The 25,495-nt window shown below is 42.6% G+C and overlaps 1 protein-coding gene across 1 annotated transcript in view; it reads right to left on the reverse strand.

Annotated features, from left to right (window-relative positions):
- Positions 1-2,372: 2,372 nt before the first annotated feature.
- Positions 2,373-25,495, reverse strand: part of prpf8 (pre-mRNA processing factor 8) — a 30,210-nt gene continuing 7,087 nt past the window's right edge. The window contains exons 16-43 of the mRNA XM_080731284.1: positions 25,248-25,454; positions 18,973-19,136; positions 18,744-18,870; positions 17,992-18,184; positions 17,637-17,824; positions 17,116-17,354; positions 16,802-16,948; positions 16,027-16,237; positions 15,711-15,827; positions 15,353-15,600; positions 14,632-14,811; positions 13,863-13,998; positions 12,454-12,623; positions 11,911-12,040; positions 11,442-11,588; positions 11,062-11,222; positions 10,765-10,956; positions 8,328-8,565; positions 7,989-8,117; positions 7,245-7,358; positions 6,949-7,122; positions 6,560-6,753; positions 5,584-5,823; positions 4,876-5,017; positions 4,449-4,589; positions 4,146-4,285; positions 3,371-3,573; positions 2,373-3,026 (exon numbers count right to left, since the gene is read on the reverse strand). Coding sequence (XP_080587410.1) covers positions 2,872-3,026; positions 3,371-3,573; positions 4,146-4,285; positions 4,449-4,589; positions 4,876-5,017; positions 5,584-5,823; positions 6,560-6,753; positions 6,949-7,122; positions 7,245-7,358; positions 7,989-8,117; positions 8,328-8,565; positions 10,765-10,956; positions 11,062-11,222; positions 11,442-11,588; positions 11,911-12,040; positions 12,454-12,623; positions 13,863-13,998; positions 14,632-14,811; positions 15,353-15,600; positions 15,711-15,827; positions 16,027-16,237; positions 16,802-16,948; positions 17,116-17,354; positions 17,637-17,824; positions 17,992-18,184; positions 18,744-18,870; positions 18,973-19,136; positions 25,248-25,454 — 4,827 coding nt within the window. The 3' untranslated portion in view covers positions 2,373-2,871. The remainder of the gene's footprint in view (positions 3,027-3,370; positions 3,574-4,145; positions 4,286-4,448; positions 4,590-4,875; positions 5,018-5,583; positions 5,824-6,559; positions 6,754-6,948; positions 7,123-7,244; positions 7,359-7,988; positions 8,118-8,327; positions 8,566-10,764; positions 10,957-11,061; positions 11,223-11,441; positions 11,589-11,910; positions 12,041-12,453; positions 12,624-13,862; positions 13,999-14,631; positions 14,812-15,352; positions 15,601-15,710; positions 15,828-16,026; positions 16,238-16,801; positions 16,949-17,115; positions 17,355-17,636; positions 17,825-17,991; positions 18,185-18,743; positions 18,871-18,972; positions 19,137-25,247; positions 25,455-25,495) is intronic.

Below are 25,495 nucleotides of genomic sequence, written 5' to 3' on the forward strand. Positions count from 1 at the left end.
CCACACATACAGAGAATGCGATGTTTCACCAATGGATCTTTTAAAATAGGCCAAAGACTACATAAATTACAAGTTAGGCATTTGGCAGACGCTCAATAGTAGGCTGAACTCAGCGACAGTTGTCATTATCACAATGGATTGGACAGATGGTTACACTTACAGCTTTAATCTAGTTCTTTGAGGCCTTTGGAAGCACTTCTGGGTCTTGGTGTGGTTGTGGTGATGTTTATATTTTATTAGCCAACCCCAGTCTTCAGCGTTGTAATACAGGTAGACTACAAGGCGTGGCTTATGACATTTATTATGAACTTGAAGTTGTATATATTCTAATCCCATTTCTGAACAATGAAGTCAGTCCTCAAATGTGAATTTGATCAAGTTGCCTATGTTTAAACCTTTAGTCGATGTAAATTGCAAAAAAATCTTTAGCAATGCCCCTGCCCAAAAAAACAAGCTATTTTATATTTATAGAAGTAAAGTTGAAAGATTAGGCTATGTAGACTGGCAGTTAGAATTTGAAAAATAAAAGCTTTATCTACAATAACCCAAAACAATAGGTCCTTTGTAATTAAAGCTGCTGACAAAGGGGATTCCATTGTCATTACAAATAATTACAATTAAGTTCTTAGACAATTTGAGGACTTCAATTTCTATAAACAAGATTAATAGTTTAAAAGCCCCACTGGACCAGCACCCAATCGGACCAGTGGTTTGACCTGGACAGCATTAACATTTAATCCTAGTATGCTCTCAATACAGCTCAGTAGCCAAGATACTGTGTTTTTTACAGAGCAGCTTCCAGGTATGAAATGTGTAAAAGTGTAGCCTATGCACTTTTGTGCCCATGCAGGTGAACCAAACCTGGATAAATACAATGTTTCCCACACTAAAACATACTGCAGCTCATGTCATCATTGCATAGAAAATGGAGGCCAACTGTATAACCCCACATTATACCCACTCTCACTTACCCATATCCACATCCTTGAATTCTTTGACACGTTTCTTTTTCTCCCTTGCTCTTCCGCTCTGCCCTCCACCCCCCTCCTTTCTATCATCTATCTATAAATGCGACAAATCTCTGTCTGTCTGTTTGTTTGTTTGTTTGTAATCCGCGTATCTCGAGAACCGTTCGTCCCACCGGCTTCAGATTCGGCACGCGCGTTCCCCGCCGCCGCGCGGAGTGCAGTGCCGGGCCTCGACCCGACCCGACTCGCGGTTTTCCGAAACCGGCGCGAAACGTTCGGAATCTCCTTATGCGGAGCTGATTGTTGACATCAGGCTGTTCCGGAGGAAATCGGCGCAAGCACTGAGTCATTGTGACATCACTTCATAAAAGGCTCTGACATCACGTACGCCACATGAGTCAACACAAAACCTCTGTGAATGTGTATGTATGTATGTAATCCGCGTATCTCGAGAACCCTTCTTCCCACCGGCACGCGCGTTCTCCAGATATGGGCATAAAGTCTGACATCAGAGTTTTCCGCAACCGGTACTGTGTGTGCAGAGATCTTCATATATGGGCATAAGTGGACAAAGACAAACAGATGGTCAAAACGGGTCCTATGACAACAGGTATATTGGGGTTTGCATTAAAGGGTGGGGCATTCATGGGGTTTGCATTAAAGGGTGGGGCATTCATTCCCTATTTCAAATTCGGCACGTGCGTTCCCCACCGCAGCAGGTAGTGCAGTGCTCGGCCTCAACCCGACCCGACCCACGATTGTTTGAAAAAGCGACAGAAATCTCATATATGGGCATAAAATGGACGCAGATAAACAGATATCTCCATATATGGCATATATGGGCATACAATGGATGCAGAATCACAAAGATCTCCATATACGGGCATAAAAGGGACACAGACAGACAGATACAGAGATCTCCATATATGGGCATAAAATGGATGCAGATAGACAGATATCTCCATATATGGGCATATATGGGCATAAAATGGACCCAGAACTATAACTGCAGTGATCTCCATATATGGACATAAAATGGACACCGACAGACAGATAGATATCTCCATATATGGGCAAAAATGGACACAGGCAGACAAATGGTCAAAACGGGTCCTATGAAAACAGGTATAATGGGGTTTGCATTAAAGGGCGGGGCATTCATTCCCTATTTACATTGTTCCGAGTTGGCCAGGTCGCCGACTAGACGCAGCTTCTAGTGAAAATAATGGGGCTAAGACTGGTCTCAGACTTAATAGTATACTAATCTGTGCATTTTCAAAACTCAATAAAAAGTATATATAAAAAAAAAAAAAAAAAATCTGTGCATTTGTACATTAAACATTGTGCAGTGCTATTTAAAATATGAAAAGTCTAGAAATAAGTATTATCATGAAACAATTATTTATAAAACTGAAGATCTTTATTCAAACCCAAACTACAATGTCACATGATACAGTACAATAGAATAAATGGGTATTGATTGCTGGAATGAAAAAAGGACTTTGAATTGTACTTTAAATCCTAAAGGGCTAACAGAATTTCATCCTTTTGAAAATAAATTCAATAATCGAATATTACAGCCAACAACTGTACTGTATACTTTGACTACAGAAATAGCCACAGAAATAAATTGCAGAATGTGTTTTCATGCCGAAACCTCAATGGACAAACAGTTAAAGGGAGGGACAGGGGAATCGTGGGGTAAAAAAACAAAAAAACAAAAACATTTGTAGAAAACACCCACATTTTAAAAGGTGATCCTGAACTGTTCACATACAAATTTCAAACATCAATATCTGTAGCACTTACATCTGCCCAGTAGAAATATTACAACGCCTGAACTTGGCTGGCTCTACATGACTCACATTGACCTTTCTTCAAAAATGAATAACGGTCAGTTTTCTCAACCATACATGTCCTCACGGTCTGCGTTGTAGACTTCACCCTCCTGCAGCGAGGCAAAGTTGAGGAAGTGTGATGGTCGGTGAACTTCATGGTAGAACTCCTTGGGGTTGGACAACTGGAGGTCATACTTCATGTTGGGGTCATGGCGCACACCTGTAGGCAGTTGGATAGATAGGATGAATGAACAGGGCACTCAATAATTGATCAGATGTCTAGTTTGATGGTTATAATATTAATCACTGATGCTCAGAGTGAAGACAGTTCCACTGAGGAGCTATGCAGAAAACGATTGAGTCCATCTATAGGTGGTCCAAAGATCATAAATCCATAAATACTCCCACCCATTACAGTTATTATTATATAATTAGACAGTTGAAAAAAAGTCTATATACATCAACGGAGGAAGTGAAGGCTATAAAACACTATTTTCAATTGTGCTGCTATAAGCCATAACATCATTATTCATTCATCAGTAAGCAGAAACTGTGAGTACTGACCCATGAAGTTGTAGTTCCAGGAGACCTGGCCGGGAACCATGAAGAAACCCAGGAAGCGATCCGAGAGCAGCATCTGCACCCTCTCGTAATGCGACGGTAGGTAGCCCTTCGGGTTATTTCCCTTGTCTGTGTTCTGCCGGCCCCACTCATAACCACTGGGTGTCAGCTTGTAGGCGGTCAGTGTGCAGGACCCGGGGGTGAAGCTGAAAAACCAGTGCGCACATTAAAGTTCCTTTCCTCCTTTAAGCAGATATTAATACTGAGCAGTGTTCTGTGTGTCTATGAAATGCAATCAAAGCTGTGCTGAAACTTCAAGTTCCTGGAGGACAATTGATTGAATATGAAATTCCCATTTCCTGTTTTTTAGTCACTACCCTTGGTGGCTGAGACATTGTCCTTGTTCACCGTATTTATGGCAAATTAGCAATCATGACTTCAGAAAATCACACTGATGATGTAATGACGGCCAGACCAGTGCCCACAAAATGCATTGTGGGAATCATAGATATACCAAAATAGAGATTTTCTGACAATATGGGTGATAATGTTAATATTTCCGTTTAGAAACTATGATAATGCCAAGTGTGAGTGCTTTCCTTTCATACCAGTAGAAATATGACTCCATGACTTTAATAACAGTTACATAAATATTACAAGACTACAAACTGACAAAATGTGTAAAGACAGCGGTTGCTGGAGAAAGAAAATAGCCTGTCTTGCAGGCAAGTGAAGAATATCAAGTTTAAGAAGTCAGATGAGGTGGAAGGGGTCGTACCTGCAGGTAATGATGATGGTCTTCTCTCCGTCCCAGGCAGGGTTGTCAGCCATTATCTTGGCATGTGAAGTGACGTCCTGTGGGGACAGCTGAGGGGACTCGTTGGGCTGAGTGTGGATCCAGCCAAGGGGCTCCATTTCCTGGTAATGGGGGAGGATGGCTGAGGTAAGGCATTGCAGGTTGAGCAGTATTGCTTGATTTGTTATGCTTTGGATACGCTTCCCTGGCCAGTTCAAATATGAGGACTGATACATACAAAATAAAAATATGGTGATGTGGAAATATATATCCTTTCAGTCTTACTTTAAGGTACTCATGTCCAGGCAGCTGGTTGGGCAGATGCACCGTCTGATGGGTCCCCCACTGCGGCACCATGACAATACAGCGGATCTCCTTCACCTGGGGGTTGTCTGGTGGGCTGGTGCCATACAGGTAGCCTGCAATCTGGAGGATAAAAGACCGCACTCATCTATACAAGCATATTGGTTTCACATTCACAAGTCCTCTGGCACAATCATTGAGAGCCATGATTCATGCTTCTGTGGTCTGTGTGGTGTGACACAATTGTGCTATGCAACTGTGCACGGAACATCCGAGCACATACAACACAAAGCCATACAACTCCAAGATTTCGTAAAAATGTGACTGCAGCTGGTTACCAGCAGTAGAATACAAAGACAGAGCAACGAAAATAAGTTATATTTTCAATGCAATAATTGCAGATAAACACCTGTGCCCGCAGATCTGAGATGCAGATGAACTTCTTGAGGACATTCTTGGGCAGAATGTAGGTGTATCCCGTCTCCTTGATGTCATCAGATGACACATAGATGTGGTTCGTCCTCAGGTGGAGATTAGCAGCAGAGATTGCTCTGTGGGAGGAGCAAGACAGAAACAGATCATGTAAAATGGAATTTATGTCTGTTATTGATAAAGTGGTGGCACATAAACTTGAACCTTATTCTTTGAGGATTATCACTGCAATATATCAGTAGTATAGCTGTAGTACTTAATTCAGAAGGTTATGTGAACATGTGTATACTATGAAGGCTGCCATTTCATATAATACCCAATACCCATATAACACCCAGCTCACATGAAAGCTGCCCCCAACCTCACCTTGTTTGAAACCACACCCAAAGCCAACCTCTTCAGACGCCACCTAATGCAAATCCCTTTTTTACAATAAATGTTTTTGTTTGCTTAGTTTTTTACCATTTTAACTCACTGATTATCTGCATGCACCCCGTTAATAAAAGAAAGGCTTCAATTGAGTTCAGTGCCTTCTTCCTTCATGCCTTAAAGTCCTGCTCCTGAGATGCATCAGACCAGCCTGAACTTGAGGTGTGGTGGAACCCCCCATTGTTCCAGTATATACACACAAAGCCTCATTACAGTAGTTTTTTGCTTCATGGCTTAACTAATTATTGTGGCATACCTGACCCTCCATTCGGTCTTGGAGGAGAAGGTCTGTGTCTCATAGTTGGAGGTTGTGGAGGTGATGATCTCATCCCCGTGTTTGTTGACAGTGCGCGTCTGTGTGGCGGTCAGCTGTGACTGCTCCTTTGTCTGCTTCTCAATCTCAGCAATCTGCTGGCGCTGCTGTGACGGAGCAGAGATCTCCATGCCCAGGATGATGTCACGGATCTCCGACTGGGTGAGCGAGGCCACATTCACACTGGAGAGAGAGGAGAGGCGTATAAGCATATGTTTGAACTTTGACCTGGTGCTTTGACCAGTGTGTGTGGGTGGTGGGGGCCAATAGGTGAATCCTAAACTGGATTAAAATGGTCAGAGTTACTGCTGTGACAGATGAAACAGTCAAGATGCATAGGTTATAACACACACGCTCCACTTAACCCATTTAGGCCTAGGATTATTGACTGCTTTAACTATTGAAAAATAGCAGATATACAAGCTCACAGCGCGGCACCGAGTGCCGCGCTGCGAGCTTGTAGATCTGCTATTTTTGAAAAATCATGATTTTTCTCTGCAAGTCTTTGAATATATCTACTTAAAAGCGAACATTTGTAATTCAAATATTTACTTCTGGGTGGTCCCTGGAACAACATATTTTGAAATGGGGGTCCGTGGCCAAATACCTGTAATTTTTGGGGTCCTTGACATGAAAAAGTTTGAGAACCACTGATTCAGAGGAAGGATTTAGAAGTCGGGTCAAAGATCGGGTCAAAGATATTCAAAGACTTTCACTCGTTTTTCACGACTTTTCAAAAATAGCAGATCTACAAGCTCGCAGCGCGGCACTCGGTGCCGCGCTGTGAGCTTGTATATTTGCTATTTTTCTAAAGTTAAAGCATAAAATAACGGTTAAAGTGGTTAAAATCTAACGCGACTCGGGCGCGTTCCAGGTATTTGAGAGTTAACTTTCAACCTACAGTATGTCTACTACTCACTTGTTCTTCTTGCCGTAGTCAGCCAAGATCAGGTCTTTGAGCTGCACCTCAACCTTGATCCACTCCTCGTCAGTGAGGGTGGGCCAGATGTGGTGGGGCTCTGTGATGGTGGTCTTATCTGGCTTCAGGATCACCTTGGCCCGATCGTTGTTCACATGGAGGGCTCTCAGGATCAGGATGAGACGGGAGAAGGCCTAGTAGACACAAAGGAGAACACGGCAGACACACTAATTACACAAGATGAAAAGTCAGGAAAAATGAAGAATTTAATTCTCAAGGTTTGGGCAGGATTTATGGCTTGGGGTTAGGAAATGAGAGGTTACATTTGTCAACAGTACTCCCACATAGAATATACAACTAAATTATGTCACAGGAACAGTGGTACTCACAGTGTATGAGGAGATGGTCTTGAGCCAGTCATCGTAGAGGTTGAAAAGTACCATCTGGGGCTCGGTAGCCTTCAGGATCAGGTCTCCAAACTTCTCCACTTTCAGACAGGCCTGGAAAGGCAGCTGCAGCTCTGACCCCTTGATCACAATGTTGGGGAAATCCAGCAAGTGGACCTAGAGAGGTAACAGACAATGTTTGGTATTAGACATGAAGTCAATGAATGCATATTTTATACATAGTTGCTAATCCAGGCTGGTCATTAGACCATTCAGGACAGAACAGGTCCAAGTCTCACCTCAAGTGGGTCCAGCATGCCCTTCCTGGTCACAATGATCTGCTTGGGCTGCTCTTCCACAGGGAGGGATCGAATCAGGGCAGCCACCTCTTCAGCTGTCTTCCATTTGGCCAGCTACAGAAACAGAGGGTTTAAGTACTTCAGCTGAGTCAGGGATGACAGTGTTGGTTACAGCCAAAACAACACCACAACTAACCTGATTCAGACTGAATGGCCTTTTATTTACCAATCCATTATTCAGTCTGAAATCATCTTCTCGTGTATCTTTCATTGGGGTAAGATTTTTATGTTGTTGTTTTTTTTCATTGCTTTCTCGCCATCGCAATTAGGCTTGCTGTTCCAAATACACTTATTAGTTATAGATATTTGGAGTTGTTAATGGCATGCTACAATCAAGACATGAACAGGCTATGGAATGCTTCTGCCATTAAGTACACATTTTTGTTTAAGAATATCAAACCTTTCCTGGTGTTAAACTTTGTTGAAAGATAACAAATTAAATAAATGTGTTTAAGGCCTTAATGTCAAGAATATACCGTTTATATAAAGCTAACAAAAAACAAGTTTCACTGTACAAGCTTATTGTTTGGCCAAATATAATATTTGTATCGAGTATTAAGTACTCTTTAGCCAGGAATCAAAGGAATCAAATTGACAAGTATAACTGGAATCAAATTGATAAGTATAACTGGAATATTGTTAAAACAGGACAATATCCACTCCTTTGAAACTGGCAAAACGTACCTGTCCCAGACGTTTCTGCCCAGCCCATACAGAGGTGTGGATGATCTTGAGGAAGAGCTGGCCTGTCCTGGGGTTGAAGATGAAGATGGCACCGTTGATGGGCTTGGTGGTCAAGTTACCCTCAAAGGTCTGAGGAGAGAGAGAGATAGAACATACACAACTAAACACAAGATATTTAGCATTTCTTCCCCAATTCAACCACCATTAAAACTGGTTCTTAATAAAGTAGATGTAAATAAATAAAACATTCCCACAACAGAATAGAATTCTTGAAAATAAAATAAAAACTATTAAAGTACAGACAAATTCTTTGCAGAATTTAGGAAGCATTTTCTCTACCTTGTGGATGGTGACTCGGTAGACATTGGTGTCATCTACGAACCAGATGATCTGGTTGGAGAACAGCTCGCCATAGTTCTGCGAGGACAAGTAGGGCTCAGTGGGCTCTGAGGAGTACAGCTGGAGACCCTTGCGGATGCGTTCCCTCAGCACGTACAGGGCAGGGTTGGCCTTCATGATTTTGGCCATGGCCTGCTGGATTAGCGGCTTGCCTCCAGGAAACCAATTACCATAGGCACTAAAGAGGGAGAGAGATCAGATACCATCAAATACTATATTTTGGTCGGTGGGTTCACGTTTTTATGCTTTGGCCCCCTTGTCAGCAAAGTAACTAGAGAAGGGAATTTTGTAGCTTTAAGGGAATGATTGGTAGGCTGCCTTGAAGAGTAGTACATTTTGGTTTGAAAAAGGTCAAAGGACAAGGTCACAATGTAGGGCAAAGTTACTCATATGTAAGGTGAAAATGCCATATCTTTAAAATTGTTGAAAGAGGTGTTCATTTTCTAATCTTACTCAAGTAATTAAGCGCCGCTTTTCCACGAAAATGGATCACTGAGCACAAGGTATTTGGGGAAAACCCTTCTCTGTTTGAGCTATGGTGTCACAAATGTTACAGATGTCCACACTCATCTAACAAAAAGTAGTAAGCAAGTGTGAAACCCTGACATGCTGTGTAATTCTTAACATTCGTAAATGGTTGCCAAGAAACCCATCAAGTTATAGGTAGTTTACTTAACACTCAATATAGATATACACTAAGAGTACCAGTAAGACTCCCTAATCGGGAGATAAGCGACCGTAGGTGGCTTATCTCCACAAATAGGGCAAAAATGTGTTTTTCCAAAATCTTCCTGATCCATGTTGATGACATGAGTGTAGACATGCCGTGTAGTGATATTCGTGATTTTAGGGCAAAAACTGTAGGAGCAGTGTCCAAAAATGTGTTTTAAAAATCGGCCTGAAGGTGGCGCTACAATAGGGCCATGTGAGAAATGAGGGGTGGGGTCTCCGCGTTGCCTTGGCGGACGAATAGGTACCGGCCCCGGCTCTCCCGGACGCTCCTAGCCAGAGTTACGGCATTTTATGTGCGCTGCAGTGGCAGGGGGTCCTCCACTGGGGGCGCCACCACTTTTGCATCCGTTCTGGAGCACCAGGAGTCGGTGGTCCCCGGGAATTCCCCGTGAGCAGCCCCGTTGGGGTGGTCATTTGGTCATTTTTGCACATTTGGTCATTTTTTACATCTGGGGGTCCCTGGGGCTCCGGGGGTCCTTGGAGGTTGTAGTTTGGCAGGCAAGGAGTGTGTGTGTAAAATCTGGCATGGATCGGGTCAACGGGTGCGGAGATATAAGTAGGGAAAAAGTGTGACGGACTCACTCACAGACAGCCGGTGGAGGTTTCTACTAAGTAGCTCCCTACGGTCGCAACTAGAACAGAAGTACCAGTAAGACTCCCTAATCGGGAGATAAGCGACCGTAGGTGGCTTATCTCCACAAATAGGGCAAAAATTTGTTTTTCCCAAATCTTCCTGATCCATGTTGATGACATGAGTGTAGACATGCTGTGTAGTGATATTCGTGATTTTAGGGCAAAAACTGTAGGAGCAGTGTCCAAAAATGTGTTTTAAAAATCGGCCTGAAGGTTGCGCTAGAATAGGGCCATGTGAGAAATGAGGGGTGGGGTCTCCGCGTTGCCTTGGCGGACGAATAGGTACCGGCCCCGGCTCTCCCGGACGCTCCTAGCCCGAGTTACGGCATTTTATGTGCGCTGCAGTGGCAGGGGGTCCTCCACTGGGGGCGCCACCACTTTTGCATCCGTTCTGGAGCACCAGGAGTCGGTGGTCCCCGGGAATTCCCCGTGAGCAGCCCCGTTGGGGTGGTCATTTGGTCATTTTTGCACATTTGGTCATTTTTTACATCTGGGGGTCCCCCAGGGACCTGGGGGTCCCTGGGGCTCCGGGGGTCCTTGGAGGTTGTAGTTTGGCAGGCAAGGAGTGTGTGTGTAAAATCTGGCATGGATCGGGTCAACGGGTGCGGAGATATAAGCAGGGAAAAAGTGTGACGTGTGAGCACATTTGGTCATTTTTTACATCTGGGGGTCCCTGGGGCTCCGGGGGTCCTTGGAGGTTGTAGTTTGGCAGTCAAGGAGTGTGTGTGCAAAATTTGGCATGGATGGGGGCAACGGTTGTGGAGATATGAGCAGGGCAAAAGTGTGACGTCGGTGAGTGTGACGGACTCACTCACAGACAGCCCGTGGAGGTTTTGGTAGTAAATGCGACCTACGGTCGCAATCAACCTGCATTTGTAATAGCCAGGTAGATTCACAAAATGTATCTGCATCAGATCGACAGTATTATTTACTCATCAGTACAACCGCCAGGCAAGAAACAAGACGGTGGGATTATGGTTACATATCCATCCATGAGAGCAGCGTCACTAACCTGTGCAGGTTGTACGCCAGGTCGATGGCAATGAGCACCCCAGTGGGGGAAGGGTAGATACTCATGTTGTCCGTGGTGTAGTCCAGGAACTTTGCCCGAGCATAGCGCTCGATGTCGTGCGAGTCGTAGTCGCCCCAGCGCAGCTGGATGTCGATCCAGTATTTCTGAGTGGTGGTGCTGTCCATCACGTCCCTGTAGGCAGAGGACCATGTTTGAAATAAGAACAACACTTCCAAATGACTCTTCTATAACTGATCTATAGCGTCAAGCGTAACACATTATCTCCTGAAGACATACTTGGAATCGGCGAGCAGTGAAGGCCGAGAGACGTTCCACTTGTAGGAAGCGAAGAGGAGGATGTCGGCACAGGACGAGTTCATCTTGTAGGACTTCCTGGGGTGGATGGTTTCCTTCTGTACCGTCTCAATCTCCAGGGCGTCCAACTCTTGGTCAAAGACCTGAACACACAGTAACAGTGGTGTTAATGTGGCTGAATGGGTACAGCTCAAAGATTTTAAATAATGCTTTTTCCAAGACTAATGTTTTACCATCAATCAAAACTAGACATTTAGTACAATTTAATAATCTATATGAAATAGACAGCGATACAGTATAGCGGCAACTGGCTTATCCGATAAACCTCTATAGTAGTCAGTGATGAGAGAAAACCTGCATACCTGACAGAGATCCATAACAATGCTCTCATGGATCTTCTGCCACAAGTGAGCCCTGAAGATCTGAATGAGGGAAATCTTCAGCGTGGGGATCTTGCCGTGCATGAAGATCCCCGTCAGGTCAAGCTGCACCTGGAAGCCTACGTACACCTAGGAAGGGAAATTAAGTTGTTAAACAGTTGGCAAGTTATTTTCATTTACAGATCCATCTAAAAAATAAATAGTGTAAAAAAGGGCATCAAAATTAAATCAAAAAAAGGTTGTGAGTAAGTCATTTATCGAGAATAAGTGAAAGTTTCAATAGTTTATTAAATTACAGAAAATAATTAACTTTCCCACAATATTTTAATTTCTTCAGATTGATCTGTAATGTTTTACCCCCTCCTCCAACCCACCCCACAACTAGTCTCACAATAAAGTTCAAATCACTCCATCTGTGAACTGAGTGGAACAGGGTGAGATCTGTACTTACATTGGCTCTGTTGATGGTGGGAGACCACCAGAGTGTGAATCGACGGTTGGGGATCTGATTCAGACCAGACCTCTGGGCATTGGTCAGCTTCTTCCATTTCATGGACTCCTCAAATCCACTGGCCTTCTCCCTGGAGAACAGGATGTCGGAGGATTAGGTTACAGTAACTCTGGGCCAAGCAATATAAAACTGATAGCTCTACATTTATTTGGGAAAATGTCGATAAATGTGATGATACTGCAACGTTTTCTATAAACGTCCTTAATGATCCAATGCGACAGTGCGCCTGAGCTTTATCCTGAATTTCTCTCAGAGTCTATTAATCAGTCTTCATTTACAGACAGACTTCTAAACTAAGCAGGTTAAAGGGGGAGCAAAGAACAAACTTTTTAAAGAGATAAATGCAGTTTTTAGAATTTTGTTCATTAGAATATATCCTTCATATTGGATAATGTCACATACTGACAGACCAGCCATGTTAATACGCAGCAGAAAACATTTCACCATCTCCTCAAAATGGTTGAATTAAAAAGGCAGTCTCACCAGAAGAGACCCTCCCAGGTTGGGAAGTATGTGCCTTTGAAAAGCGTGTGTTCAAGGATGCCCTCCACACCACCCAGGGCCTGGATCATGTCAGTACGATAGTTGTTCAAGTTCCACAGCTTGCCGTCGTGTCTTTGGTGGGTCCACCAGAATGGATTTTGCTTCAGGACCTGTACAAATAATTACACATGTTAAAGGTGATACACCGTGAAATTTCACTTTTCCTATTTTAAAACCTTTTTTTGAGGTCCCACTAGCACCTTCTATCCTCACAAAGTCCCATTTCTGGCCGTTGTGTCTTTCTCTGGTTTTGAGAAGGCGAAAGTTAAAAGTATCCCACGGGTTCTCAAAACAGGCTATCCAGATTTGCTGCCGATCGTGACGTCATCATCGGCCGTTTTTGAAAGAAAAAAAAAAAACTTTTTTTTTTTTCAAAAAAGATTTTGTTTTCATTTTTTTTTTTCAAAAGGATTTTGGGGGGGGGGGGGGGGGGGGGGGGGGGCGCAGTTCAGGCCAAAGGTGGTACTGCAGCTGAAATGCTCTGAGAGCCATTCAAAAATGAGAGAGGCTCTCAGGAGTGGTAATTTAGCCTCAAACCTTTTGAAAAACGTTTTTGGGACATAAACAATATGACATAAATACTTTTTAAATGCAAGGTGTATCACCTTTAAGAATTGCACCGATACAACAAATAGAAAAGTGTGCATGCCAGCAGATGGCTGGAGAGTTCAACCCAGATAAACGGAACGTCCCCAATTCAATAACACTCCTGCCACACTAAAAATATTACTATTGTTGTTAAAATAATTCATGACATTTTGGTTTTGGCTGACCGACCCAAATAATTATTGAAATTGCATAATATCACTGAAGGCATGAGTCTGATTTTGAAATTAAACAAACATTGAAGTTAAACTCAACCACCATTTCACCAAATAACCATCTAATCACTTTAGCGACTCACGGCGATAGATATAGCCTATGTCCACTGTTTGTGTTGGTTAATATGTTCTTGGTGCTTCGTGGTATCTCAACTGCAGGGCTGGGGAACACAATTCTGTCTAACCAACCTCTTTATAAACAGATATATAAAACAAACAGGCTTTGCTTTTATATTTGATTTGCAGCCGTGACTGCAAACTAAAATCTGTCTCAAGTTGTTGTGTTGAAAGACACAGCTCAGCCGTGAGACTCCGACCAATCAGTATCAGCAGCGTGTATACGGCACTGATTTGGCCTCACTTGGCCCAGCCCGGACCCACTCTAGAGTGGAGCCGTTTTAGTACCCCGTTTTGTACCACTTTCACACCACTATACCCAGTTCCTTGTAGTGGAAAACCCGACACAAGTGTGGTGTGGAGTGGAGTGGGGCCATGCATATGGAAAACCGGCTTTTGTCTATGTCTTACCTGGTACTGTTTGAAGTCAGTCCGGACTCTCCAGCCCTTGTCGTAGGCCAGTGTGTGTCGGTCCTTCTGGAACAGGGTGTTGATACGGGGGATCCCTCTGTCCCATGAGTCCTCCAAGTCCTCCAGGGTCAGACGCCTGGGATACAAAAGACACACTGATATCAGGCTTCATAGTATCAATCGTTCTGGTTGAGTGACAAAAGGATTTAGAAATGAGGGCAGGTACATGGTTAACCATGAACACAAAAATAAAGAGTACACAGTCTACAGACTTCTCGTGTTTGAACAAAGCAGATGCTGGAACAACGCATTGTTTGAACCTGACATGGAAATAAATTATCATGCAAAGTGACACTGAACCGCAAGTTTGATTAAAGGACAAAGACTTTGGTAGCTCAAACACAGAGATGAGCAGCTTCTTCCTTCTGACCTGATGTCCACTGACAGCGGAAGCCTACTTCGTTTCTACCTACTCATCTGAGATGGCCTCTGAGATGGCCTTTGCACAAATACAAATCATGAATAATAACGATCTCAAATGACATCCCATACTTCTCAGCACTCATAGATGTAAGCACAGGTATCAAACTAACAATAGGGGAGTGTGAATGCATTTTGTTTGTCTGTGTGCAATCAGGGTAGTAAAGCCAAAATCTTTCAGAGTAGATTGTGTGAATGCATTTAAATCTAAAAGTGATCTTGGCTTTACAAAGTTTGGAAAACAGAAACACTGATCTACACTGAATCCACTGGATGTTTGAAGAATTACCTGTTCTGGGCAATGGCCTCCTGCCTCTTGAGGGCGTACTCTGCCCACACCCTCTGGGAGTCAATGAACTCACTCTCCCAGGGTTGAATGTAACGATACAGGTTAGGGATCAGCTGGTCCTCCTCGTGGCTCATACCCGACCGGAAGTGAGTGATGCCCACATCCGTCTGTTTGGACCACCTGGTAGGAAGGAAAGACATTTAATTTCATAACCACTTAAGCCTAATTTAAACTTCATCGTATGACAGAATTAGCCAATCTAAAAGCTCACAACTTGTTGCACACACACCAACGTACGTCAGATTAAAAACTAAGCACACAGGTCTAATTTTTGCCTATAATGACATGCCCTATATGGGGAAAACAGGGTGAACTTGCGGAACATGACACTGCGATACTTCGCAGAACCAATTACATTTAGTGAAAAGCAAATACGGACAATACTTTTGGATGTGTATTACTTTCCTTTTTTATATACAACAAAATAGTAGTAAAGACTATATGTAAACTATATATGTAAAAGCCGTAATATTATTGTCAACCACATTACACACACTGAATGGTTAAATGATATATACGCCATTGCTATTACATATCCCCTTGGTTTATAGGCCAATTTCCAAAATTCCTGCGATTAGTCTGGAAACCAATAGACTAAAAAGCCTAGAAATACACACTTGTGGGGAAAGCAATCTACCACCATCTCCAACTCTTGTCTTACCGTAAGTCAGACTGGGGGATGAGCACGTGACCCATGGACAACATGCCCAGGCCGCCCAGCTCTTTAGGGGTGTAAAACACCACAGGGGGGAATCGACTGGGCATTTTGGAGTTGAGGCCAATCTTGATACGAGTCTGGATCTTGTTCTCACACTTGACCAGCAGATCTAGGAGCTCCTGGGTGTTGACCACCGCCTCACGGAAGTATGTCATCAGGCCAATCAGGGCTGTGTTCCACTTGTTCACAATCTGGAGGACATCATTAGACATTATTATTTATCAGATACATTTTCCCCCATTGTGGCAGGATTATTTAAGGACGTGCATTTTGTTTTGTCAACAAAAGGCTACTAGCTGACCTTGGTAAATGTGGTGGATCCTGAAGCCATGAGGATCTGACGCACTCTGTTGTGGAAGCGCTGCATGGATTCATCATCCACACGCAGGAAACACTGAGCTGTCCGTTCTTTGGTTACCTACACAGGAAGGAAAAAAACATAGAATGAGGACTTGTAAAATCAGGACATCCTGGCAAAAAAAAACAACTACTTTGCATTAAGTAAGCAAGGACGTTTGCGCAACTGTGCCAGAAAGGCCATACAACACCACTAGTCTGGAAAGTGGAAACGCAATCTTTTTGACCCAATTGGGTTTTTTTCTTCAGTAGATCCTTGCCTCATTTTGCAGGTTCCACACACCATCCTTGTGGGTAAACTCTTCATAGCTGGTGCGGCACTTAGGAAGGATGCGGCATTCGAAGCCACACATGTTGAAGAGCAGGTTGGGGTTGTCCTTGCTGTACACAGACACAAAGCTGTTCTCCCACTGGATGGTGGTCACTGAGCGGGGCAGGCGATTCTTGATGTCCCAGAACACAGCACGACCACTGAGATGGATGGAGGGCGAAACAGCCAACTATTATTCCACATTGATAATATGACTGATCAACGGTGCCGGCTAATAAACAAGAATGGGAATGGGAAACCATGCTTGACTGTCAAAGTCATATTTGATCAGTATTATAAAAGTATAACAGGGAGCATCCAATGTAGTTATTATGTCACGAGCAATTTTCATTGGTTAAATATTTGTAAAAGTCACAGACAGACTTAACCACTTTCATTTAAAACATGTTTTCAAAAATAGCAGATCTACAAGCTCATAGTGCATCATATATTTTTTGCTACCATGGCTCTGAACTTTTACGTCAAAGTAGGACATACAAAAAGTTTTAATATGGGTTAAGGTTTCACAGCCCTACAGCGACAATATGCTCCTTGAGAGTTGCAAGAAGAACCTCAGTTTGAATTTTAATCTCATTAATCTCTGTCTAGCATGTCTCCCATCTCTCTCCCCTTGGTTTCCTGTCTATCTACTCCCTACATTCTCCTAACAAATAACGCAAAAATGAAAAAATATGTACTGTATAATATCCAGAGGCATAACTCACAGGTTGACATCGTGCTTCATCAATCTCATGCGAGCATCACGTGGCCAGCACTTCTTGTTGTTGTATCCCACAATGTTCTCATTGTTGGGATCAGGGTGCTCTGTCAGGTACCTCTGAATCAAGTCCCTGGCCTCATCAGCTGAAAACCTGCAAACACAAAAAGCACATGATTTAACATTTCAATATGTCAGGTATGGGACTAAATACATTTTTCATTAAATGCCAATTCTTTAGTCACAAAGGAGAAACGACGGACTGTAAACAAGACAGACATTTGTCGACAGGCTGCAAGTTAGTTATTTGTGACTCCACACCTGAAGAAAATGTGGATGCGGTCGATGTAGCGGCAGTATAAGCGAATGGGGTGAGCGCTCTCTGTTACTGTATCCTGGAAACTGAGGAAGTCATTGGGCATCTGAGGGGGGCCAGCCATCTCACTGGCACGGTGTAGGCCCAGCACCAGCAGGTCCATAACCAGGCCATAGTACTGGACAATGAACGAGGCAAACTGAAGGCCTCGGATGATGCCATAAGAGTTGGTGTGGTTCATGTCCTGGATGTGGAGGACAGAAATCAATACATTTAATTTTGATTAAGGATTCGCTGGCTGCAAGACAGTTTTTAAATGCAGTAGGATAAAAAACATGATGGCACTAAAAACAGTAAGTAATGTCTTTCTTCATCGACAAAACAGTATATAAACTCAACTTACTAATCAAGTTCAAATAAATAGTTAACTAATGCTAAACAAATGAAAACATTTCTTTATCATGCAAATGTGATTTTGTTCACTATTATATATATTAAACACATCTTTAATATGCCTTTGACTGACCTTGTAATTGATGACCACGTTGTTCTTGGCAGTCATGTAATCAGCAATGTTGTGGTCCACAATGAGACGCAGCAGTCTGTTGAGCAGCGTCAGATCGATCTTCTCATACATCTTCTCATAGCGTGACTCCAGCATCACGTTGCACTCACCCTCCATCGTCTCCCACACATCCTGCAAGTTGTTGATGCCTGAAAAATAAATAAAAACTTATTTTAGGCAATACTCGTTACTCGCTTACCAATTACTGATCTCACTGCCCTCCACTCAAAACCACAGCTGTGACAAGACTAAGACCCTGCTGGTCCCTCCATTTCCAGCTCTACGACTTCGTGAGGAGCCCGGAAAGAGGCCTCACCTTGGCACCACTTGTAGACCAGCAGTGGTGGAGGCTCCGTGTCGGCAGGTTTGATCCAAGGAGGGAAGAGTCGCCTCTTGTCTGCCTCGTACCACAGGTATTGGTCGAGGTAGGCGTCTGTAATCTTCTCCAGAGGCTCCACATCGTACACTGGGACCAGGTGGCTGTAGAGGTCCATGAACTCAATACCCACCTGGAGGCAACAGGAATAGGGCACAACGACTGAGATGGATGGCAGTGTAAAGACAGAGTTGGCTAAAGAAATTCGGTCCCTACTTGGAACCAAATATTTGTTGTCAGGCTACGTCAGGCTACATAAATTCTACTTTGAGCCGCTTTGGGCTGAGATAACGAAACAAACTAGTCATAAGGGAAATATGGCTCGCCATCTTCAAAGAAAAGGTCTAACTGGAGCTCAGTTAGTCTGTTCTTGAGAGACTAACGCAAGGGTAGGATAATTAGTTGCAAAGGAATTGTCACTAATCACACGTACTGCTAAAAACTGTGTGTGCAATATAATAATGAATTATACCCACCTATGCCTTTATAACAAAGACACTTAGACCCGAGGCCGATTTAACAAACGCCTTCTAAATCTAAGATTTCTGAAAAACTTAAATTTGTTATTCAAAAAAAGAAATTCATGTTGCTATATAAATAAGATCTAAAATGACTAAGATGATTTCTCAGATTGAAAGGTATAACAACATAGGCTTTGGGTTAATAAGACTTGTTTTTAGGGTGACGCTGACCTCTTTGAAAGCTCTCTGGGTGAGCAGGTGACGTTTGATCCTAGACAGGGCCTCGTGGGGGTTGTCATAGGCCTGCTCTATCAGACCCAGCTCCTCTCTCTGAGACTGGTTCAGACGTGACTTCACACTGTCGAGAAGAAAGTCAAGGAAATAAACAATGTAATTTTACCCAGTGTGGAATTCTTAGTAGATATATACTATAGCATTGAATGCTGTAATGCAATGTTACCTGTAAGCCTCCTTGAGCCTCTCCAGGGCCAGGATGAGCAGTTTGGTGTCATGTTTGTATGAGAGTGGGGGGAAGGGGATGGGTGAGAAACGACGGCTTTCCAGCCAGTGCACGGTGGTGGTGTAGATGGCAACAGCCTCTTCAGCTGTGATGTAGGGACCATCCTATTGGCACAAAGAAAGAAAAAAATCAAACCTTGGTTCGAAGTGGAGCCGTGAAATTGAGCACTTCCAGATCTATGTTTTTGATTCTATGTGTTCCCCCCTGTGTGTGTGTGTGCGTGTGTGTGCCTGGCCTGAAAACAGCACCCCTCCCTTAACATGTGTGGTCATAAAAGGTACTGTTCGAACTCAACGGGACAGTTCTCACTGGTGAGACAGGACACACATTGCCACTCAGAGGGAGACCATGGGCTCCGCTAGGGTTGTTCGATATGGCCAAAAAATAAAATCTCGATTATTTTCTCTGAAATCCCGATTTTCGATTTCGATTTTTTGTTAAAAGAATAATACATTGTTTCAACTATTTTGTTTTCATTAAAAAAATGCAAGGAAATGTTTTTTTTTTTCATTATTGTTTCATTTTTTGATTTTTTTTATATAGCCAAATAGCAAAATGCAATAAAACAATAAGGGTATTAATAATAATAACTTTAGTTGCGCAACAATCACATACAGAAGTTAACTTAGCGTCCTTAGTGTTTCATTATCTATAGTGAGTGACAAAACAGCCAAAACAAGCCAGCTCTTGGAGGCTGGTGAAACGGGTGAAAAAATAGCTAAGGCCACCCCTGAATTTTGGCTGGCATTTCGCCTACCAAAATGTAATTCCTGGCTACGCCCCTGCCCTGCACCACTCATGCACGGAGATGTTGACTGATTGTAAACGGAGGCGAAGCGCTTCGCTTCCCGACGCAAAATTAACAGTGACAGGGACAGTAGGAGACTACAGTCAGTAGGTGGGTAACACAGAATTAATAAGCTTCTTTCAAACTACAACAAGAAGTAAGTTTACCAGCTCAGCAGCGTTTTGTTCTGTTTTCTGCTTGAACCATCGCGAGTGAGCGCAGTGCGGTGGTGAACTCTGCTCAGTCTGACGTGCGCTAAACGTGCATCAAAGAAATGACACATCAGAGAGAAAGTAGTATTAATTTGGTGTCGGACCTTGTCGTCCTGCTTTAGGAGGACGGGGCTGTGTACTTTTTGCGCGTGCAAGGCTCCAATGAGTAAGAATTTCCCTAATTAAAGTGAAAATCGATTTTACGATTTCTGTAATGGAAGTTTTTGAAGTTAACTATAAGTAAGTTAAACAAAACAGGAAGATGCAGGACTGCATTGTCAGGAATCAGACTTCATCTTTATTGTCGATCTCATCACAGCAGAGAGAGAGAGACTTGCGTCTCCCTCCAGAGCTTCCCCCATCAGCTTCCCAACACCCATGTCCCACACACATTTATACATAGACAGAAGATGTACAGAGAGGTAACAACAGATGGTGACTCCTTACATGGTCTCTATTCTATAGTTACACACACACACACACACACACAGTCGGCATATTTGAAATAGGATTGTGTGAGTCGGCTGTTTGTAAGGGGTTTGTCAGGGAGGAACAGGGAATGATGTCAACCCTGCAGAGGATTTAAATAGGCTCTATGCATATACATTTAATAAATTAATACCACAATGATTGTTATATGGATCTTTCCACCACATTCGGCCCCTTAGGGCATAAAAATAAAAATATTTATGCCCTATTAAAATAGAGAAAATTCATAGAATGGCAGCACATTTTACTTCAAAATAAATTAGATACATGTACAACTTGACAACAAAACTTGTATTGTTCAATACATGTGTGACGACAGTGACAGAACAGCATTTGCGCACATGCTGCCAGTCACATATTGCCTCAAACATGTATCAACAATTATACATACTGAATAGTTAAAAGATAAAGGCATCAATAATTACTTTCCCCACACGCCACTCTTAAGATTTCTTTTTAAACACTGGACCTTTTGGCATACCTTTGATAATGCTATGCTCTGTTAAAGGAGTAGTTCTGTGTTGTTTTTTAATTTCTTTCTTTAATGTTATAGGCCTTCCTGATCTGCAGCTTGTAGGTCTGCAATTTTTGAATAAGATAAGATTATTATTTACACACATTGCTTTTAAATGCTATTGTGGTGGTGTAGTTCCATACTACAAACCTCATAACTTTCTTGTATTACCTACAGCTAGTTAAAATAGAATTAAATTGAATACAATAAAAATAGTATTCCTCAATGAAACAGTATTTCTCAATGAATTCAAATGTCATATTGCTCAAATGTACCAGGCAGACTATTGATCCTTCGAAAAATAGAACTCTTGACCTGTCTCTTGACCTTAGTCTTGTTGACATAATTCTTCAATCGTAAATTAATTGAAAATCTAAATACAAATATTCCCTTAAATAAATGTTCCCTTATCCCCCCTAGTTTGTGAGTAACTTTCACAGAATAATGGATAGGATAATGGTCCTGCAGAAACCATCACTCATACCCATGATTTGGAAAGCTGCAAACAAACTTTTCAAAACATATACTACTCAACAGTGGTGAGGTTTCATAAGTATTAATAATATCTCCATCAGTCGCTAGATTATTTCTGTACTATTGCTTGTTAACCCTCAAGTTCTAGGCTCCGGATTACTATTTTATGTAACATCACGTGGAATTCAACTGAATGGATTTTTCATCAGTATGGCATTATCATCACATGGAATTTTCACCATCAGGAATTCGCTACATGGAAAAATATAATTTCTTGCCACATGGAATTTTTACCTCACGTGCAAGTGTGTTTTATTTTAATCCGAGACATACTTAACGTCTATTTAACAAGAGCAGAATAAATGGACATGAGACAATAAAAAATCTGCTTTAACTTCACTTATAATGTGTTACCTAATATTGGACATCAAACCTTGTAAAAAGGCCATCATTAATTACCAATTTCACATTATTGATTGAGCACCCTGAAACTCTACATTTTGAATACTTACTTTGATACATACTAACTTGTAAAACCCCAAATGTATTCCTGTTTCAGTATTATGGTCTGTCTCACTCACACACACACACACACACACACACACACACGACCCCTCTGCACCTGCCCCCCATCCCCCCTGCCAGCTATTCTGGGAAGAGAAGAAGTGGGGGATAATAGACAGATTAATCTTTTCATTTTGTATATGTAGTTTATGGGTGCGGAAACAGATTCCATTACCGATTTACTCAAATGTTATGAAATTCTTGTCCTATTTTAGGCATTTGTTAACCTACCATTAAACAATATTTTTCTTACATTACTTAGAAGAATATAATTCTCAATTTTGGATTGGATTTTACTGTGACTTTTAAGAAAGTTATCTAAAATAAGTTAATATTATCATTATTACCCTTTTTTAGTATGACAATGAATAACATCCAAAGCAAATCAAACAATTTAGGATATAACTCAGCCCGCACTGCATGTTGTGATTTGGTGCCTGTTAATATTACCAATTATTCCAGTGCACACACTTACCGTTGAACTATCACCTTAGATTCTGACTCCACACACTTTTTCTTTTTAAAGTATAATTTCATACGTTTAACTAATGGGGTCATTTTAATCCCAGTGTGTTTCAGATCATTCATCCCTTTCGTGGATTCAGATGGTGGTGATTTCTGCAACAGTTTCAGTGGTTGCGGGGCTTTCCATTTGGTGATTTTTATTCCACCATTAATTAACTCATTCATTTTCCCAGTGGAATCGAGCATGGGGATAGGAGTCGTGGAAAAAGAATCACCCTCACCAGAACTCATGTCCATTGAGATTTCACTCTGCTCCTGGTTCGAGTTACCAGCGTCCTCTGGATAAAGAAATAGTTCATCACAGCCTGTTTCAGAATCTGTGACTTTCATTTCTACATCACTGTCCGTTTCTGTACTGTCCAGTTCAGAATCTGTGATGGCATCCATTTCTTCCATGACGTCCTCATCCACACTCCTTGAGATGGAGTAGTGTAGGACTAAGATCCAGATCAAGCCCAGGATAAGCTTGAGGTTCTCATCCACGATGGCCTCCTCCAGCTCACTGGCGTTGATGCAGCTGGTGACAGTCATCTCTGGAACCGGCTTCGCTGAGTCGTCGAACTCGTCGCTCCTTGCTGCTTCAATGTCATGACCTTCTGTCATGGCTGGGGCTTCGGCAAGGACTGCAGACAGTAGTCCATCCTTGATTTCCATAGCAACAGCTGTTGTCTTGGACTTTTCCACTCTGGCATTCTTGACAGGGACTGCAATCTCAGCAGCACCATCCCTCGTCATGGCCTCCTGTGTTTCGGATCCAAGCACCCGTACCATTTCAAGCATATGGCATACATTTCCAGCAAACAGTTTCTGACCTCGCTTGTTCAGTTGATTCCCATCAAAAAGATGCTTGCGGTCCCAGAAGAAACTAAAGTTGTCAATGAATTCCATTGATTCATTGGTACATGTGGTTGCGAGCCACTTACTCAATGCAGATAGTCTACTAAAATGTTCATCTCCCCCTCTCATAGGCGGAAGTGGTCCACTGATGCATACCTCAATGTCAATCAAGCAGCTCAGCGTGGTGAAAAGAGCAGTGAAGTCCTGCTTTAGGATTTCCGACTGTTTTTCTTCCGTGTCACATGTTCCAATGTGCACGATGAGGTTCTTCACAGTTGGGTATGAAGTTACAAGATCTAGAATCCTCTCGTTCATGTCAGAGACTTTGTCTTCGGGAAAACATAATACTTTTCCCTTTCCGAATCCTTTCACATTCCTCACAGAATCATCTCCAACAATAAGAATTTCAGGGTGAGAGTCATTTTTGCTTCTTACCCTGGTGGGTTCCTCTGACTGCATTGTCAGCTGGCTGGGTGATGCACTCGATCCGGTGTCCTCCAGCAGTGGCATGAATCTGTTAGCCAGTTGCACACACGGTTGGACTGCATTTTTCTCTCTTCCAGCCTTCTTTCTTTTAGCAGTTGTCCACTCTTGAGTAGCGTTGTTTCTGGACTGTAGTGCAAGCCAATCATCAGTGATAACCTCTGTTCGGCCTGTTATCCGTGCTGTCATGTCCTTTTGCTTTGCACGAAGTGTCTTATCCAGTCCTCTGCGCTGTTTTAAATGGAATAGTTCGGTTTCTAACACTGCGATCCTCTGGAACAGTTTCTGATAATCCGGATACATCTTGTCTAACGGTCGGTGCCTTCCTAAATGAAGTTGCACAAACATCTACTGTACGTCACCTCAGATGTCCATATCAGATGTCCATATTCCAGTCCTTGCTCACAGAACGCTTCCTTCCTGCTGTGTTTCGCTCCCATTTTCTAAGATTCAAAATGGAGTGTTTGCTATAATCAGCAAAGCATCCATCCCACTCCCGGTACCAAATGTAATGGAAGTTTTTGAAGTTAACTATAAGTAAGTTAAACAAAACAGGAAGATGCAGGACTGCATTGTCAGGAATCAGACTTCATCTTTATTGTCGATCTCATCACAGCAGAGAGAGAGAGACTTGCGTCTCCCTCCAGAGCTTCCCCCATCAGCTTCCCAACACCCATGTCCCACACACATTTATACATAGACAGAAGATGTACAGAGAGGTAACAACAGATGGTGACTCCTTACATGGTCTCTATTCTATAGTTACACACACACACACACACACACAGTCGGCATATTTGAAATAGGATTGTGTGAGTCGGCTGTTTGTAAGGGGTTTGTCAGGGAGGAACAGGGAATGATGTCAACCCTGCAGAGGATTTAAATAGGCTCTATGCATATACATTTAATAAATTAATACCACAATGATTGTTATATGGATCTTTCCACCACATTTCCATTTTTTTAAATCGTCCAAAAGAAAAAAAACGGGTTACGATTAAAAATCGATTAATCGAACAACCCTAGGCTCCGCCCACGGCTCCAAAAACCTCTTATCAAACCTCTATCAAGTATCAAGTTTAGGTCACATGTGCAGGCACTGGATCAGAAGAGATAGGATCTGGGATCTGATACCAATTTCCAATGCTTATAATTCTTGTGAATGGATCAATATACAACAATTTAGATGCCGGCCATAACTTGGACCTTCTAAGCATATACCTTCATGCAACACCTGTCTGTTATTGCAGGATTGGATTGCAGCTTTAAGTGTTTTTTTTTATTAAAATGAGCAGTGAAGGAGCTGCTCTCTAGTGGACAATAGCAATACCTTCAGGTAGTTGTGCTGTCTCTCCTGCTCTGCCTTCAGGTAGAGACGGGTCAGTCTCCCCAGGTTCTTTTTGCACACCGTCTTGTCCACAGTGGCCCCACGGCGGATTCGTTCACGGTTGTAGTGGGCAGTGTTGGTCCACCAGTCAGCCTTGGCCTTCACGTATCGCAGAATCATGTTCTCGATTGGGGTGGGCAGCCCAGGCACCTTGAATAGACAACCACATAAAGAAATTACATTCAAGACAC

This window comes from Nannobrachium achirus (assembly GCF_963921795.1).
Source record: "Nannobrachium achirus genome assembly, chromosome: 8".
In the NCBI taxonomy this organism is placed as follows: Eukaryota; Metazoa; Chordata; class Actinopteri; order Myctophiformes; family Myctophidae; genus Nannobrachium; species Nannobrachium achirus.